Below are 19,799 nucleotides of genomic sequence, written 5' to 3'. Positions count from 1 at the left end.
CATGGACTTAAGGCTGTGCCATCACCTGGAATTTCGTGAAAGCCCAGAGACTTCTATCTAACCAGAATGACTTCTGTGTGTAACAGACCAAAAGTAGAGGCCCAACAGATGACCTTTGAAATACTTTGTGGTTTTAAGATTATATAGGGGCCAGTGCTGTGGCATAGCTGATAAAGCCACCGTCCGCTATGCCGGCATCCCATATGGGAGCTGGTTTGAGTCCCAGCTGCTCCACTTCTGATTCTGGCCTGGGAAAGCAGTGGAAGATGACCCAAGTTCTCAGGCCCCTGCACCCACGTGGGAGACCCAGAGGAAGCTCCTGGCTCCTGGCTTCGGATCAGCTCAGTTTTGGCCATTGCAGCCATTTGGGGAGTGAACCAGCAGATGGAAGACCTCTCTCTCTGCCTCTGCCTCTCTATAACTCTGCCTTTCAAATAAATAAATCTCAAAAAAAGGATATTATAATGTTTAAATATTCTATCTATATATAAATTTAAAAACTTACTTTTTTAAAAGATGTATTTATTTGAAAGGCAGAATTGCAGAGACAGGCAGAGAGTGAGCGAGTGAAATCTTCCATCCACTGGTTTATTCCTCAAATAGCTACAATGGCCAGGGCTAGGACAGGCGGAACCCAGGAGCCAGGAGCCTGGAATGTCAGCCGTGTTTCCCACATGGGTACAAGGACTTGGGCCACCTTCAGCTGCTTTCCCAGGTGTATTAGCAGGGAGCTGGATTAGCTAAGACTCGAACTGGCACCCATACGGGACACTGATACTTCAGGCAGAGGCTTCTCTACTGCGCCCCATCTATTACTTCTTGTACGGTAAATGCTGTGTGTACCCACATAAGAAGTACAAGTAAAACCATGCATTTAAACCTATCACTTACAAAATTAAGAAAACCAAGAGGGGTGGATGCTACAAATATTCTGAAGTCAACAGCACTGCTAGAGGTTACCAAAAGGATTCTGACATTTCTTACCAAAAATTCTCAAAATGAAGATCGCCATTAGCATTCAGTGACTTTAAAAAAAAAAAAATCAATGGAATTAAAGTTTATTCTTCTAAAGCAGGATGAGGGCATGAAGTAATTAACTGCCTTGCCTCCCTACCCTCAAGGAATTTCAACTTTGCCTTAGGGCTGTGTATGTGCATCAGAGAGAGGAGGTGCTGAAATCAGAGGAGAGGCAGACGGACAGACAGACACGCTGCCACTCACTTCTGTGTCTCTGAATCTGTCTTCGTAATCCAGTCTGTCCTTCTCTACGGCCGTCAGCTTCAACTTCAAGTTGGAAATTTCCGCCATGAGATCCAGCTTCTGAGTCTCCAAGGACGTCCTACTCAGGAGCTCCTGGGAGGACGGAGAGAGAGCATCAGAGATGCTGGGTCACGCACAGCCACGGGAGCATGGTGCCGTCTATGGTCACAAAGCAGCAACCGCCGCGCGGAGGACAAAGAGCAATTCCCAAATACACACACTTCCCAAAGGCCGTGTATGTGAGCAACTCTCCTGCGAGCAGAAGCAGGCGCCCATATCTGTATCCGACAGACAGGCATGCTCACACTGCAAGCCAGGAAGCCATACAAATGCCACAAGAACAAAATCACAATTACCCACGAGGCGATCCACACCTGGGTCTGCATTCTAACGGTGCGACACTTTGCCTTGTGCATGTGTGTCCGAGGCTCTGAGGCTCCAGGCTTGTGCTGTGTATACCGTGTACCACGGCCGCCTCAGGGCCAAACACGGCGCAGGGAGGCAGTGCCGGGTGTGGCCGGCTTCCAGACCTACCTGCTGCAGCATCTCCTCCGTGGCGTTCAGTTTCTCCCTGTGCTCCTCCAGGCAGAACTCCAGGTCTCGAATCTTCTCTCCCTGGGCCTCCACCTGGTCTGTTAACACACTCACCTGTGTGGAGAGCAAGACAAAGCCATGAAGCACAAGTCGGATGCCCCTGCCGACTTCATTTCTCTGAGTGGGACCATCGGGGAGACGTCACTGCCACGTGGCTGCAAAGGGAGATGCCCTGAGACCTGACAGGTGACGGTGGTACTTCCGCCATGTCCGCTATCTCAGGACTCAGAAATGTTGGCCTGGGGATGCGCAGCAGCCCACAGGTTCAGATCACTGGAAATGAGAAGAATGTAGCAAAGGACCCTTTTCGGGGTGCATGTAAAAGGTAGAGGTTACGAGAGGAAATGAACTTCACGTTTGAAACGGAAATTACTCAAGGACTATTCAAATGTGGTCCTTCCCGAAGAAGATGGAAACGGACCCAGGGAATTCCAACTCCATGAGCTCTTTCAGAATCACACTGAGCACAAGCGTGTTCAAAGCCAGGGTGCAACTGAGCCGGCCGAGGATGGCTGGGCGAGTCCTTCACCCCCAGTGACTATGCGAATCTCCCAGTCTTTCCTCGGTGGTCACCAGCTTCGTAAATGTACTTGAATTCAGCTCAGAATGCAAAATAAACATGTTGGTCAGGCATGTGAAGCATGAATAATCAGACTCAGGAACGGGCGTCAGGCACAGTGGTTCAAGATGCTGCCCGGGACACTGCATCCCACATCGGGGAGCCTGGTCCAAGTCCCGGCTCCACTTCCAATCCAGCTCCCTGCAATGCACACCCTGTGACGCAGCAGGGGTTGGCTCAAGCACTTGGGTCCCTGCTGCTCATGTGGGACGCCTGCATGGAGTTCAAGGTTCACGGTTTTGGCTTGGCCCACCCCTGGCTGTTGCAGACATTTGGGGAGCAAACCAGTGGATGGAAGATCTCTCTTGCTCTCTACCTCTGTCTCTGCCTTTCAAATAAAATAAAAATGAATAAACAAATAATCTGTTGAAAAAAGAAGCAGCACACTCAGATTTTCCCAACAAGCTGGGACCCAGCCATCATTCTGTTTTGTTTGGCTTATGAGCTTCATGGAACAATTGAAAACTTGGGGCTGGCGTTGTGATGCAGTGGATTAAGCGGCCACCTGCAACAGCAGCATCCCACATGGGCACTGGTTCAAGTCCCAGCTGTTCCACTTCTGATCAACTCCATGCTCATGTGCCTGGGAAAGCAGTGAAAGATGGCCCAAGGACTTGGGATCCTGTCACCCAAGTGGAAGACCCAGGTGAAGCTCTAGGCTCCTGGCTCCAGCCTTGCCCAGCTCTAGTTATTGAAGACTTTTTGGGGAGTGAACCAGGAAATCAAAGATCTCTCTCATTCCCCCTCTCTCAAATAAAGAAATAAATCTTTAAGGACTGAAAAACCAAATTTGTAAATTCAGATTCAGAACTCATCTACAAGTCTTCAAAGAACTCTTGGAAAGATTATGTAACATCTATACGTGGGTTTCAAAACATTTTTTTTGCACAGAAAAATGTGTTTTTTTTTTTTTTTTTCATGGAGAGGCAGAGAAAGAGGCAGAGAGATAGAGCTCCTTCCCACTGTTTTACTCCCCCAAAACCCAGAATCCAGGAATACATGTCAGGTCTCCTAGGTGGGTGGCAGGAACTCAATTACTTAAACCATTCTCACTGCCTCCCAGGCCACACATTAGCAGAAAGCTAGAACTGGGATCCAGACCCAGGAACTGAAGCCAGGCACTCCAACGTAGGACACGGCTATCTTAGCTGGTGTCTTAACTGCTAGGCAAAACACCCGCTCCAACTTACTTTGAACTCCATTTGCCGTGACCTTTCTGAAGGAGCCTTGGATATGTGTTCAGATTTGTTTTTACTGCAGATACACATATACCAGAGTTTCTGCTATGTATTAAAATACATGTTAAGATGAGATAAAATGAGTCCAGATGATACTGTGTCTGTGTGCAGACGGCACCAGGAGAGCTGAGGCTGGGTACAGGCCACTTCCTCCAGCCTGGTGGACTCACGCTGGTTCTGCCCCAGGCCTCACCACTCCCCATCGTGCACCACTTCATGAGCAGGATGGTTGCCATGTGCGAGTGAATTTGCCATCCCAACATACAATACTCTTTGCGAGTACGTCCTGGGCAAAGTGTGATGTTGGAAAGTCACTTGCCTGGAGAACGAGCGACTCTTTATCATTTTCCAAGCGTGCCAGCCTCTCTTGATACACGTCTCCGTTCCCAGGGAGGTGTCCGTTCGTCTGAAAGAGGAAACAACACGGTGAGGTGGACCCTCCGCAGACCTGACGCTTGGTGGGCCCTCTGCAGACCTGGTGTTTGGTGGCGAATCATCCTCCAAGAGCCTGCACTGAATTCAGCCCAGCTGTCGCTGTCATGAATGGAAAATTTAAGAATGCAATTTGGCTCATTCATCTCACAAGAGGGAGTAAGACAGGCACATTCAGCATTGGCACTGCTTTTGCTAAACTCAACCAAGTCTCATCGAGGAGGAAATCACGACCCGAAAGGCACAGGGGCAGCTGAGGGTCCTGGTAGATGGCAGACACACCCTGGGCAGGCGAAGCTTTGGAGCGTGCAATCGGGCACAACACCTGCCTCTCCCTAAATGCTCAGCGTCACTGACGCTGGTTGCAGATGGCGGCGATGACCTGGGACGCCATTCCGTTCCCATCACCCCCACTGTCAAGTTCCACGCCCGGGACAGCTAATGCCTGACTGTGGGTGGCAGAAAGCAGGAGTGAACTACACCCCACGCTTCTTCCTCCTCACTCAAGTCTCCAGAGCATGGACAAATCTTTGAAGCCTTGAGTCTTCGGAAATTTCCTCTCTTTACCCCCCAAACTTACACACTCAGTCCATGGCAGCTTCCTCCAGTCGCACCGCCTAGCCATGCTTATTAAGCTCATCTGTCTTGGCCTCATCGGTGCCTTGATTTATGCAATGTTCTGTTCAGCTCCTGGGCACAGCCTGTAGACTGGCATCATCCACTGCTGCTCACTCCTCCCCACCTCCCTCCTGTCTCCTTTTTTTGAGACTTGGAAATACGGAAGCCTGGGATAAACGCATTGAAAAATGAAGCACAGATGTTTTTTCCCCCTTCTGTTCTCTTACGTGAAGCTATAAAAGAGATATTTGAAAAGGCGCAGAGGCTCAAGCACTGGGTGCAGCAGTTAAGATGCCCACATCCTGAACCAAAGTGCCTGGGTTTCGCCTAAGTTTAAGTTCTGGCTCTGATTTTCATCCAGCTTCCTGCTGATGGGCATCCTGGGCAGCAGCAGGTAAGCTCAAGTCCCTGGGTCCCTGCCGTCCGTGTGGGAAACCCGGATGGAGTTCCCTGGTTTTTGCTTTGGCCCAGCCCTAGCTGTTGTAAGCATCTGGGGAGTGAACCAATGGATTAACACACACACTCTGTCTCTCTCCTCCCCGCTTCAAATAAAATGAAAATAAATACAACTTTTAAGAGAGGGCCAGTGTTGTGGTAGAGCAGGTAAAGACACCAATTCGTGTTCTGGCTGTTTCACTTCCGATCCAGCTCCCTGCTAATGGCCTGGGAAAAGCAGTGGAGGATGGCCCAAGTGTTTGGGCCCCTGCCACCCATGTTGGAGACCTGGAAGAAGCTCCTGGCTTTTGGTTTTGGGCCAGTTCAGCCCTGGTCACTGTGGCCATCTGAGGAGTGAACCAGCTGATGGAAGATCTTTGGTTCTCTCTCTTTTTTTCCCTCTCTCTGTTAACTCTGACTTCCAAATAAATAAATAGGTCTTTTCTAAAAAGAAAAAAGTTCTAAAAGAAAAGGTTTAGACAAAGAAAATAAAATACCATTTTGAAAAACAGTAATATATATGATATGTCTCTCAAAATCTCATTTAAGTGGTTCAAAACAACATAATATGTGATCCCTAAAGAATTTCCTGATTGTACACGCAATACAACAGAAACAAAAAGTCAGCTAGAATCCAAAATGGGTTAATGAGATCACCCAAGGTTCAGCTGAAAAATCAAATAACACCTTCAGACTGAAAACCAGGAAAAACACAAACCGCACCTCCTTCCCGCCCAGGGCCCCCTGGGGTGACCCCTGCTGTCTTTGCAGGGTTACCTGGTATCACTGCTCTCCCTTTGCACGTACTGCTATTTGCAGTGTCACTTCTGAGAACAGCACGAATCACAAGTTGGGGTGGAAAAAAAAATCAAAACAGGACCTTGATGAAAAGGAAAATCTGAGGATGCTTTTCCTAAAAGCTCAGGTACACCCAACACATTCCCAAGAGCCCCCTAAACAATCAGAAGTTACTGCAACAAGCATGCAAAGTGCGTTCCAAGCGGGCAGGATTGTTGGCATCGGCTGCTGTACCACACACCTGCATGGTGACCACAGCGCAACTCTGGGTAGTGAACCGCAGTGCCCAGGATGAGTGATATGAAGGACTCGCACCCCTGGGGACTGCCACGGTTAACAGACTCCACATAATCTCCAGTGGGCAGCTTTGGGCAAAACAACCAGGACTCAGGACGCACGCGCTCAGTGGGAGATGATGGAGAAGAGTCGGTGCCTGGCTGAGGGGCTCAGATGCTGGCATCACGCGTCTGGGTCCAAGTCCTGACTCCAGCTTCTGCTGATACACGATCTGGGAGACAGCAGATGACGGCTCGAGTGACAGGGACCCTGTCACACCACACAGGTGAGCTCTGGCACAGCCAATGTGGGCATTTGGGGGAGTGAACCAACAGACAGAAGCTCGCTCTGTCTGCCTCTCTCAAATAAAGAAGAAAATGAAGGAAGAGACCTGTGCCCACCCAGCAGGTCACTCACCCCTTCCCCAGACACGGTACACATGGCACACTCCCTCCCACGCAGATTTTACTCCTTCTGCAAGACCTGGCTTTCCCACCCTCTCCTGATCTTTTCTCATTCTTTAAAGTCTGCTTCTTCTGGGACCTGGTTTGGGACCGTGTTCCCAGAAGCAGGTGGTCACTCCTGTGCCACGGAGAGCATCCCGATGAGCCGTCATGACAGCAGGCACCACGCTGAGTGGACTAAGTTCAGACCTGGAGTCTCAGTCCCCTTCCTGCTGCCGTAACAAACTACCCGAGATTGGGTACGTTATACTGAATGGAGGTGTGGTTGACTCACAGTTATGGAGGTTGGGAGGTGCAAGGGCGTGGCACCCAGTGAGGGTGTGGTGCTGCATCCCAACAGGTGCAGGGCATCACATGCCAAGACTCTGCCAGCTGGGGTCTCCCTTCCTCTTCTTACAAAGCCATGGATGCCATCAGGTGGGCTCTGTGCTCCGGGTCTCACCTAACCCGAATTACCCCACGGCCACACCTCCAAATGTCATTCACATGTGCACTGGGGGATACATTCACATCCTAGCTTGGCTCCAGCCACATCTCTCTCCTCTGCTGGACCCGGCACTGCGGTGAGGAGCTGCATGTGCGCATCTGATGCTCCGTGGGTGCAGCCTGGGCGACAGCTGAATGGAGGGGCGCTGACAGGTATTCGGACAACATGGGCTGAATAAAGTACGAATGGCAGGTGTGCGCTGAACCTGGCCTTCCTGCGTCACTGCAGGGCTTCCTGCCTCCCACCTCGTCCCCTTTTCTCCTCCCACCGGACTCCAGACGGAGCTTTCCTTCCTAGAGGGGTGTGGCTCCATTTCCTTCTGAAACCCACAATGCTCACTCTTTCCTCTCAGAATGTCCTTTCTTCCATTCTCCTTGCCAACATCTACCCCGGGGTTTAGTGCCTCCGTGCTTCTGTCTATACAAATCCATCTCTCAAGGCAAGTTCCCATCACCTCCTTTCTTTAAAAAAAAACCATAAACTAGAGTGTCAATTTGTTGGGTTAACAACGGGAGTCACTGTGCACTTGCTCCTCATGTGGGATCTCTGTCCATAATGTGCTGTACATTTTGATTTAATGCTATAACTAATTCTCAAACAGTATGTTTCACTTTGTGTTTCTATGTGGGTGCAAACTGTTGAAATCTTTATACTAAATTGATCTTCTGTATATAAAGAGAATTGCAAATGAATCTTGATGTGAATGGAAGGGGAGAGGGAGCGGGAGAGAGGAGGGTTGTGGGTGGGAGGGAAGTCATGGGAGGGGGAAGCCATTGTAATCCATAAACTGTACACTGGAAATTTATATTCATTAAATAAAAGTTAAAAAAAAACTTTACAAAAAAAAATTAATTTGAAATAACACAGAGAGAGAGGAGAGACAGAGACCTTTCATCACTGGTTCAGTCCCCGAATGCCTTCAAAAGCTAATGCTAGGCCACACTGAAGCCAGGAGCCAGGAACACCACCCTGTTTTCCCACGTGGATGGCAGGGCCCCAAGCTCTTGGGCCATCCTCCTCTGCCTTTCTCAGGTGGAACAGCAAGAAGCTGGGTGGGAAACGGAGTCCCCAGGAATTCAAACTGGTCCCCTGATTACTGGTGTCACAAGCAGTGGCTGAACCTGCATCACCACCACACACTAACAATTTTACGATATATTTGAAAAGCACATGCACACACACACACACACACGGCTTGGGTGGGTGGGGGTGCTGTTGAGGAGAGAGAGGGAGATCTTCCAACTGCTGACTCACTCTCCAAATGCCCACAGTAGCCATGGTTGGGCCAAGCTGAAACCAGGAGCCAAGAACCCAATGTGGGTCTCCCGTGTGGGGAGCAGGGTTGCAGCTACTTGAGCCTCCCAAGGTACACACCAGCAGGAAGTCAGAACGAAGAGTGGAGCTGGGACTCAAACCCAGGCACTCCGATATGGGGTGTGGGCAGAGTGGATAGTGAGAGAAAGAGACAGAGAGAAAGGTCTTCCTTTTTGCCATTGGTTCACCCTCCAATGGCCGCTGCGGCCGGCACATTGCGCTGATCTGAAGCCAGGAACCAGGTGCTTCTCCTGGTCTCCCATGCAGGTGCAGGGCCCAAGCACTTGGGCCATCCTCTGCTGCACTCCTGGGCCACAGCGGAGAGCTGGCCTGGAAGAGGGGCAACCGGGATAGAATCCGGCGCCCCAACGGGGACTAGAATCCAGTGTGCCGGCGCCGCAAGGCGGAGGATTAGCCTGTTAAGCCACGGCGCCGGCCCAGTGTGGGCCTTTCAAGCAGTCACTGCACCGTGGGGTCACATGCCCGCCCCACCTCTTTCCTCTTAAGTTAGGCCATTCTCTTCTCCCTCTCTGCTGGCTTCCCTTCCGTGGCTCATCTTGTACTTCACAGTTTAACTTTTCAGCATATTCTGCTATTGATAGCTGACAAGTGCTTTTATTGAGTTGGTCATTTATTCTTAATGGTCTCAGGACTATCTGACATTTCTTCTGATTCTTCCATGATGACTGTAAAATCCTGAACACACAAAGAAGACACGTTCAGTATTAAGCCTTGTTGAGTGAATCTGACTTCCAGAGCATTAGAGACTGGCCTAAATCACTTTTTTTTCCCCCCCAAAATCCCAGAAATGCTTTCTAAACAGCATTTACTGGGGTTGGGTGTTTGGCCTCGTCTCAGATCAGGAAGCTTGGGTGTGTTACCCGGCTCAAGTTCCTGATTCCAGCTTCCTGCAAATGCAGACCACGGGAGGCAGCAGGTGACAGCTCCAGTGAATGGGCTCCGGCCACCCATGTGCGACTCAGTTCCCATCTCCTGGCCATTACAGACATTTGTGAGCAGGCCAGCAGAGAGGGGTGCATTCTCGTTCTCTTTCTCTCTCTCCCCATGTGTGTATGTTTCTCTGCCCCCCAAATACATAAATGAATATTAAAAAAAATACCCTAAATAATCCTTCCAACTTCAGCTCATAGTGCAACTCCTTAGTGACCACATCCAATCCAGATGAAAGTTTACATCCAAATTGGAATCAGCTTTTGGATTGCAATAGTACAGGATCCAACCAAGAGTGTGTGTGGAGGCTCAGGGTGGGAGACCCAGCCTGGCTGGAACTCTGGTACTTATTAAATAAGAAACACAGGGTATTTGCCAGGATTTCCTGGCATGAGGGGGGACCAATGTGTAAAAACCTTTATTCCACACAGAATGACAGAACCCTGGAGCTAGCCAGGAACCTCTCCAAGGGCCCGAGCTCACATGACAGGTGCTACACATCACATAACATGAACATCTACCTTTCTCTGTTCCATCTCAGAGAAAGTCCTTGTTGTTTTATCAATTTCCTTTCAATTTTCAAGTTTTATAACCACACAATCAAGTGGAAAGATGTTATAAGTGTTACCATCTTGCCTCTGTGCCTCCATTAAAAATACTGGTTAGAACAGAAAAATTTCAAATACAGGTTGAATATCCCTAGTCCAAAATGCCGGGGACTAGAACTGAAGCTTTTTTGGATTTCGGAGTATTTTCATAGATGTTATCAGTTGAGCACCCCAAATTTGATCTTTCAGATTGGGAAGCATTTCGGATTCTGGATTTTCAGGTCAGAGAGACTCCATCGGTATATATAAAACAAGAGAGGCTGGCATGATGAAACCCCATGGGCTTGCCACTCATGTGTAGCAGTCACTGATTCATGGGAGGCCGGGAGGGGCCCTTCGCCTGCTGTTTTCATTTAGAGTCTTGTGTTTCCCTTTGGTTTTCTGGGTTCTACTGCTCTGCTTTAGGCTCATGCTATCCTCCATGTCTCTCCCCACCTTCACTTTGCCTTTTCTTCCACGGGCTCTGAGGTTCTGCCTAAATTAAAAATCAACACAGGAGCAGTGATGTGCCACAATAACACTCATCTTTTTTATGACACAGTCACGAATTTTGAATATAACAGACACAAGTCGCAACAGTGAGTAACCAAACTAAAATGGGGAGAAGAAATAAGCCCATCAGATAAGGACAACTATTAACAGTTGGACTGACAGTACTGTGCATAAACGAACAACATATTCCACCCAGTCAATATACTTGTTTTAAAAACCGGTTTTCAAAACTGTCACATAGTCCTGATTTTACAATTCTGAAAAATTTTGGTATCAAGACAGGAAAAGGATGGCTCAGCCCACTAAATCTCCTTTAATTGATGTGCTCTCTAGCTATCAAGAGAAGGATCTTCTAAACACAAACAAGCATGTGACACAGTAGTTAAGTCACTACTTAGGAAACCTACATTCTATATTGGAGTTCCTGGTTCAAGTCTTAGTTACTCCACTTTCGAGGCAGCTTCTTGCTAACATGCACCCTGGCAGACAGCAGGTGCTTGGGTCTCTACCACACACGCGGGACACCTGAGTGGACTTCAGGGCTCCTGGCTCTGCTGCAGCCAGCCCTAGACACTGTGGGCATTTGGGGAGTGAATCAGCAGATAGAAGATCTCTCTCTGTGACTTTCAAATAAAATGAAAATTTTCTTTAAATTTAAAATTTCAGTAAAAACCAAAAACCAACTATAATTTTTACTTCTGGGTTTTGTGTGCTTTCAAGAGACATAGAGCATCTTCTCCATGAGAGCCCAGCTGGTGACCCTGGGTGACGACGACCACCGTGGCAGGCTGCCTCCGAGACCTCCTACCGCTCGGGTGGAACTACACCTAAAATGCCAACTGGCGCAGCAGATGCCAAGTGCTTTCTCCTGCCGGACATGAAGGAACCACCTCCGGAGTGCTTCCCCAGGAGCACTGAGGTACTGTTATCAAAAACTCCACTGGCAGCCGGCGCCGTGGCTCACTAGGCTAATCCTCCGCCTAGCGGCGCCGGCACACTGGGTTCTAGTCCCGGTCGGGGCGCCAGATTCTGTCCCGGTTGCCCCTCTTCCAGGCCAGCTCTCTGCTGTGGCCCGGGGGTGCAGTGGAGGATGGCCCAAGTGCTTGGGCCCTGCACCCACAAGGGAGACCAGGAGAAGCACCTGGCTCCTGGCTTCGGATCAGCGCGGTGCACCGGCCACAGCGCGCCGGCCGTGGCGGCCATTGGAAGGTAAACCAACGGCAAAAGGAAGACCTTTCTCTCTGTCTCTCTCTCTCACTGTCTACTCTGCCTGTGAAAAAAAAAAAAAAAAAATTCCACTGGCAAGATACAGCGGCTGTCCTGCTCTACCGTTAACCCGTGCACGGCACCTCTGCATGCGCACAGCCACAGCCAGGAGAGGAGGAGACTTGAACCGACTGCTTGAACATCTCCTAACAAGTCCTTGTAGGCACTGCACTTGAGTAGGGAGGATGGCCTTGACCTTGGCCTCACCTCCAGGCTCACCACCGTGCTCTCTGCAAGCTTCCACCGCGGGACAGGGGTGCGTGTTGAAAATCCAACACCATCCAATTCACAGGTGTCTTCCAACGGAGAGTTCTGGGCTAGAGAAAAGAAGGGCCGGGTGTCCTCGTCCCCAGCTCATATGCTAGAATAGCAGATGCTTTCTCTGGCCCATGAATCACTCATGTTTTCAATGCTTGTTGAAAGCCAGCCGTGTGTCGGGACAAAGACCTGGCCAAAGACTCTTCGCTTGACTCTGGAAAGAGTCATACAAGACCAAGAAAACAGGATGTCCCTAGGCCACTTGTCACGTGCTCATTTTCAACCCACTTCCACAAAGGAACAGAGCCATCTCCCCCCATTCATCTCTAAGAAATACCCACCACTTGGGACTCCGTTCCAAGCACATCTGTCACCTGTCACTGCACCAGGCTCGCGACGGAGAACTCTGCCACCCCGGTCCACTGTTCTCCTGTGTCTGCAGCCACTTTTGCACAGGAGTTTCCCAGAAACCTCAGGGGCACTGGCATTAGTGCTAACGAGGATGTCTCCCCGAGACACTACCTCCCTCCGATGACGGTGACCACATCGGGACCTTGTTTGCCAAAACCTAAAAACAAGCACCCTGCAGGCACAGAGGAGAACAACTGGTCCAATGGCAGCAGGGACCGGAGGATGGTGGCACCGAACAGCCTGCCGGGCTGGGAGCCAGGGACCCGGGAGGGCAGCTGGCAGCCCCGGGGGGAGGCGTGCCCCACTGCTGAACCCTCTGAATTAGGCCTCTCTGTATTTGTGCAGCAACTTTACCAAGTGCACATGTGGATTTAATATTATTCAATTTTATAAAATGTAGAAGTAAGACAAAATGTATAAGGGGACTGCAAAAGTTGGTGGAAAATTGAATTAAAAGACAGTGGGTGTTTGGCCTAGTGGTTAAGACTCCTGTGTCCCATACTGGAATTCCTGGGTTCAATTCCCTGGGAAGCAGTAGTGATGGTTCAAGAACTAGGGTCCCTGTCACCCGCAAGAGAGACCCATCCCGGCTGCGGGCCACCATAGGCACCTGGAAAGCAATGCAGTGGACAGGACTCTGTCACCCTGTTCTCTTTCTCTCTCTCTCTCTCTCTCAAATAATAAAAAGAGAACTTGTGCTATAAAAATAAATTGAAATCCATGCATAGCTTTTCATAATATGCACTTTCATGATCTTTTTGGAGAACTCTTGCAGGCATGGATTTAAGAAACTTCTTTAGCCAAAATAAGCTTACTTATCGATTCCATTTTCCACACACTTTTGTTTATTGATTTGTTTTTATTTGAAAGGCAGAGAGGGAGAAAGAGAGAGAGAGGGAGAGAGAGAAAGAGAAATCTTCCATTTGTTGGTTTGCTTCCCAAATGCCCACAACAGCCAAGGCTAGGCTAGGAAAAAGCCAGGAGCCTGGAACTCCATCTGTCTCCCATGTGGGTGCAGGGGCCCAAGCACTTGGGACATCTTCCATGCATTAGCAGGGAGCTGGATCAGAAGTGGAGCAATGGGCACTTGAACCAGCACCCATATGGGATGCCGGCATCACATGCAGTGGCTAAACACATTGCATCACAACATCGTCCCGAAGACAGGCTTAATATTAAAACTACCAAATAATCAGACATTTTTGTGATTGCATCACTTGATTCCCCATGATGTGGGTCAAGGTCATGCTCCTCAGTGTTGTTGACTGGATAAAACTTTACAAGAATGTTCTAGGGCTGGCACTGTGGCGTAGCCGGTAAAGCCGCTACCTACGGTGTCGACATCCTTTATGGGCACCTGTTTGAATCCTGGGTGCTCCACTTCCTATCCAGCTCTCTGCTATGGTCTAAGAAAGCAGTAGAATATGGCCCAAGTCTTGGGCCCCTGCACTCACGTGGGAGACCTGAAGGAAGCTCCTAGCTCCTGGCTTCGGATCAGCGCAGCTTCAGCTGTTGCAGCCAATTGAGGAGTGAACCAGGGGATGGAAGACCTCTCTCTCTCTCTCTCTCTCTCTCTCTCTCTCTCTCTGTGTGTGTGTGTGTGTAACTCTGACTTTCAAATAAATAAATAAATCTTTAAAAAAATGTTCTAGGGCAACTCATCAAGTTAGACCTACAGCAAACAGAAACTACCAGCCATCAGACATATTCTTCGATCTGATCGCCTAAATCTGCAGGTTGATGGAACACACCCTGGTTCATCACCTGTGCCAACACGTAACACCTCACAATCAAAACGGAATTTTTGCTTCACCCACTGAACACACAAGGCTTTTTAACTACAGGAGACAATTTCTCTGTCTTAAAAAAGAAATGTGTTCCTTTCTAGAAGCCTACAGTTACTACTACACCATTAAAACAAGTTCGTTCACCTGTACCAGGCTACTGGTGTTTCTATTTTCTTTCCTCTTATATCCAGCCTCCAATCATATGAGAGAATTAGTACCAAAGAAATGACCTGCCTCCGACAGGAAACCAGGGGGTCTCCCTGGCCTGGGTATAGTACTAATCACCCTGTGGACGCCCAGCTGAACTAATGAAAGGGTCAGGGCCAGTCCTAATGTAGGTGGACTCCCAGGTTGGCCATCACTAGACAGGAATAAAACGTTCATTACGTGACTGCTACATTAATAAGTCTGCCGAACATTTAATAGAAGCTTCCCTGTAGCTTGAGGAACACCTGCTCTTCCATCACAAGAGGTGCACTAGGGGGGTTAAGTCACCCTTTGAGCTATGGGCATCCCCTATCATAGCACCAGGGAAAGCAGCCGAAGACGGGAGACCTGGAAGCAATTCCAGGCTCCTGGTTGTGGCCAGGCCCAGTACTGGCTGTTGCAGCCATGTGGGGAGTGAACCAGTGCATGGAAGATCTCTCTCTGTCTCTCCCTAACTCTGCCTTTCAAATTAGGGGGAAAAACATTTAAAAAGTAAAGCTTTAAAGAAAAAAAAAAAAGAGAAAAAGAAGTGACCAATGTATGGGTCATTTGTAACCTGAGTCCACTTGTAACTGGACCTGCCTCCCCGCCTCCAGAAGGGGTCCTGTGGAACCTCCCCCTCTCTTCCCTACTGCGGGTGTCACCTCTGTGCAGAGCCAGCTGACGGGCTCAGCACGGACACTCAGCACACCCTGGCCTGCTGGTGCCTCACAATGCCGGGTGGCAGAAAACACTCCCCTTTTATGGATGAGGAAAGTGAGCTTACGAAACTCTCCCAGATGCGTACAGGCTGCTCGGGGTTATAGCCAACATCACTCATTCAGCTCTGCTGCCTCCCGAGCCCGTGTTCGCAATCCCCAAGACAGAACCCGGCCTCCTTCCTCACTCGCCACTTTGGTCACACCAGGCTCTCCCTTCATTTGTTATCAGGGCAGTTCCTCCCAAGAGGGGATTTGCCAGGATCCTGTGTTCCGCAGCTGAGAGACACCATCCATTTATATCACACCATGAATTCTATTAGTGAGTGTGCCCTTCAGTGGTGTGGGCTACCTCCATGCTGTTCTGCCACCTTCACCAACGTCCATCTAAAGAACTCTTTCCATCTTGCAAAACTGTAAGCCTGTGCAGTAGGATCTCCCCTTCCCCTCCCTCTCGGCCCCCCGCTATCCCCATTCTTGCTTCTGTGCCTCGACTTCAACTAGCCCAGGTACCTTATTAACAGAACAGAACAGAGCGGAGGGGAGGGCAAACGATGAAGTGGAACAATAGGCACGATGTGTTGTCAAAAATGAGCTACTTCCCACTGTCAGGGCTGCGCAGCTGCCCCACCATCAGAGGACAGGTGGACCATCTGCACCTGGAGATGGAGCCCGAGCACGTTCGGCACACGGCGGACTGGTGGCAGAGGAACACTTGTGTCCATCGCTTGAGGACATTTTGGCTGTAGAATCTGCTGTTAAGGTCCCCAGAGAAAGAAGCTTCCACTTCCAGCCCAGATCCAAAACTCTGTCTTGATTCCGTCACACGATTTTCACTAAAGCACAATGAACAATGAAACGTACTAACATCCCTCACTGAAAACTGAGCAGCCTTTCAATGCAAACATCACCTCTTCTTTGTGCCCTTGTGACATGCTCTAGACCATGCGTGTCCACCACCTGTCAAGTCCACGTCTTCCCCAGTGTGCCCAGAGCAACGGCAGCTCTGCGCCGCCACTGTCTTTTTTTTTTTTTTAATTTGCAGGGACTCAAGCACTTGGGCCATCCTCCACTGCCCTCCCGGGCCACAGCAGAGAGCTGGACTGGAAGAGGAGCAGCCAGGACTAGAACCCGGCGTCCATACGGAATGCCGGCACCGCAGGCGGAGGATTAACCTAGTGAGCCACGGCGCCAGCCCCCGCCACTGGGTTTTTAAAAGGAGCTGGAAAGAAGCCTCTGCCCAGGACAAGAGAACTCCGTTTGAAGCTCAAGTCCACAACTTGGCTCCAGGGCCAGAAGGAAAGTGATCGCCACTCACCACCAGGTGGCGCTTCACACCGACCACAGCAGGTCCGGAGGTTTCTGGGCTCTGACAAGTGTCACCCACCCCGCTTCCTGCCTAGGGTCCTTGAAAGTGAACTGAGGAGGCATCCATGGCGTGCAAGGCTCTGCCCCTTACAGGCCCGTCAGCTGTCGGGCACAATCCAAAGGCCAGTCCAGGTGCCTGGGAACAATCAGGAGACCTGTCCACACTCGTAACCGGACAGTAACAGGCCTTCCAAGAAAGCTGTCCTCGGGGAACCAGAGGCTGTCATGTTCTGTCAAACAGTTCAGACACACAAAGACAAACACCGCACGTTCTCTCCCAATTGTGAAAGTGAAAACGGTTGATCTCGTAGGAGCAGAGAGAACTGTGCTTCCCAGAGGTTAGAAGAGTGGGGAGGGGGGAGGCGGACAGAGAGGCTGCATACAGGCACCAGAACACAGTGAGGAGGGATTCGTTCTGGAGAGTTCCACAGCACCGAAGGCTAAAGGCAGAGTCCAGCAATGTAGTTCTTATTTCGAAATAAGCGCAGAAACGACAAATGTTTGAGGAGACAGAAATGCTAATTTGATCATAATACACTGTCTGTATTTATCAAATTAACATACACTATCCCATTCCTATACATAAGTATTAAGTGCCAGTATTTTCCTAAGTTATCTTTAAGTCAGAAGGGAACTGGGACCTCTTAGGGGTTGAAAATGGAGCAGACCTGTGGCCCCATCATTTTTTCCCGGCTCTAATCAGCTACTTCTGTGATCTCGATTCTGCAATAAGCCACGGATGACTCAGAGCCCAGAGCGTGCGGCGCAGACACCCACCAGGTGGCTCTGCAGCCAGGCGACCAGTGTCTCCGCCGTGGAGTCCGGCACCTGGCACCTGAGGCCTTCCTTCTCATCCGTCTCCATCACCTCCAGCAGCCCACGCAGGTCCTCCACGAGGTGCAGCGCACGCAGGCTTCCCATGAACGGAGACGTGGGAGACTGGCAATCAAAGAGCCCATTGGAATACTCCAGCGCCTTAGAACCTGGGGGAGGAACGGGAGGCAGGAAATCAGTGCAGCCGCGCTGGGGAATGACTAGGGCAGGGGAGAGGCAAGTCTCTTCAAGACTCCACACTCTGCGAGGCAGATACCAAATACCAAGGGTCTAGCACCTGGCGAGGAGGCCAAGTGTGTGGTCAAGGGACAGCCTGGTGGCCTTTGCGCATGTTGGCCCAGGCTCATGGAGATGAGAGTTAGCAGGTGGCAGACTGAGTTCAGGCTCAGGGACCCCAGAGCCATCAAAGTCCCCAACAAGGAGTGATACAGTGACATGGAAACCACGCAGCGTACTCCTGAAGGTGACAGGGCCAGCTTGCAGTTAATGTAGCAAGATAAAACCTGTGATGTTCACCGTGTTGCACATGTGAATTTTCACATTTACGTGTGAGATGAGAGCCCAGAGAAAATGCACACTGAGCAGAGTGAGTGAGGAGGAAGGAGGAGCAGACAGGCCGGCCCACCCCAGCCCAGCAATGTTCCCAGGAGGGCCCCCTGCCGACACTATCACGGGTCCACGTGCCACTGATGGCCCTCCATGGTTAAGCCCACCAAAGAAAGGGGCTAGGGGGCAGCTGCACGCTTAGAGAAAGCTCCCAAGTATTTGTAGTCATTTCTCTTCTTCTCCCTCGGAACTCCGCTAGAAAATGACTGGGGCTGATTTAAAAACATATAAACCCAGGCCCCTCCCACCCGCCATGCTTCTGACTGACTGAGCTTGATGGGGACCTGCAGAGTCTTGTAGTTTTTCTCAGTACTTCTGTGGGTGGTCCTGACGGCTTCGCCGGGGCTAGGGCACACACCCATCCAGGAAACACATGTGATGTGAAATATTTTTTCCCAGCAATATCAGTCCACTCCACTAGTCTGTCTAAGCACATAAGCTACAACCCCAGCAAGAGCCTCTCAGGACGGGCTCACGGTACACCTGCCCACACGACGGCAGATGAAGTCCTGTCTCGTTTTCCCACGTCACGGTCCGTCAGCAGCTAGGAACCATGCACCCTGCCTCCAACAAGAAGACGCTTTTCCAAATGAAACCCGACCGGCCCCTTCCCAGATTCAGGTGCTGGAACTCTGCGTTTGTGTCCCCGCCCTCCAGACGAGACTTAGCTCGGCGACAATGCTTTGGAGACGACAGCCACAGAAATGTACACAGTGCTTGTCTGCCAAGGAGGCCTCACTGCAGAGGCATCCAGTTGTCACACAGGAAACCCAACTACGGCCACCACCTGCAGGACAGGAAGACACCTGCAGGCGTTCTTGAGCCACTACAGGATGGACGCAGTGGGACCAAACTGCAGACCAGAAAAGCGAAGCAGCTGGGGAGGACAACGGGCACCCAGGAGTGGTGAGCCCAGCTGTACCCTCATCTTCTGGTGGGTGCCAACCTTGACAAATACCCCACATTCAACTCCATTCTCTTTATAATGGGTTCCTGACTACCTAACAGGACTTCTCTCGAGATTAAACACTGCCGTGAGCCCTGAGATGTCAGTCACCAGCGTCCCCTAGAGACCCCAGGGGACACGCAGGGCTCACGAACCCACCCCAGACGTGCCGGTCTGCTCAGTGGCTCCGCTCAGCCCTCAGCACAGGGCACAGCCGGCCGGCGGGTCTCAGCCAGGGAGCGCCAGATGAGCTCCCCGAGTTAGGGAGGAGACTGCAAGGGTCCAGGGACGGAGCGGCTGCAGCGGGAAAGCAAGGGTGCCCGGGATGCCACAAGGCACTGGCGGCCCCGGCAGAACAGGCTGCAGAGAAAACAAAGGGGAGGACAGAGGCTGGCAGGAAGTGGGTCTCACAGAACCTGATCAACCAAATGGAGAGCATCTAGAATGACAGAATGATTCACACTGCGGGCTTCAGGAACTAGGGATGGGGAAGCAGGGAGGGGTATGAAGCCAACCCAGACCACTAGAGGGTTTTTAGAGGGGAGTTTAAAATGCTGACAGCACCACGCTGACGTGGCCTGTAGCAGGGTGTCAGTGGCTGGCGGCTGGAGGGAGCGACTTCCACCTTAGCTAAGAATGGGGAAAGTAAATATGAGGGCACTTCCCAAAGCTCCTGGAAAAACACGCTGAAAAGTTGTCAGTTTATTTTGGTGCAAATGTTTCCTTAAAATACTTCATAACATGCGAGAAATGCATCGTTATGAAAAAACTATGCATTTTAGATGATACCAAAGTATGCTGAATTCAAGGAAGTGTTCAGGGATGTGGGGGT

At 50.4% G+C, this 19,799-nt stretch overlaps 1 protein-coding gene across 8 annotated transcripts in view; it reads right to left on the bottom strand.

Moving 5' to 3' along the window:
- Positions 1–19,799, bottom strand: part of PPFIBP1 (PPFIA binding protein 1) — a 180,300-nt gene that overhangs the window by 43,423 nt on the left and 117,078 nt on the right. For all 8 annotated transcript variants that reach the window (XM_062194982.1, XM_062194984.1, XM_062194989.1 and 5 more), the window contains exons 4-7: positions 17,359–17,564; positions 4,031–4,117; positions 1,795–1,908; positions 1,222–1,353 (exon numbers count right to left, since the gene is read on the bottom strand). In XM_062194982.1, coding sequence (XP_062050966.1) covers positions 1,222–1,353; positions 1,795–1,908; positions 4,031–4,117; positions 17,359–17,564 — 539 coding nt within the window. The remainder of the gene's footprint in view (positions 1–1,221; positions 1,354–1,794; positions 1,909–4,030; positions 4,118–17,358; positions 17,565–19,799) is intronic.

This window comes from Lepus europaeus, chromosome 6 (genome assembly GCF_033115175.1).
Source record: "Lepus europaeus isolate LE1 chromosome 6, mLepTim1.pri, whole genome shotgun sequence".
Lineage (NCBI taxonomy): Eukaryota > Metazoa > Chordata > Mammalia > Lagomorpha > Leporidae > Lepus > Lepus europaeus.
The sequence above is the reverse complement of the archived record's forward strand: the minus strand, read 5'-3'. Positions and strand labels throughout refer to the sequence as shown.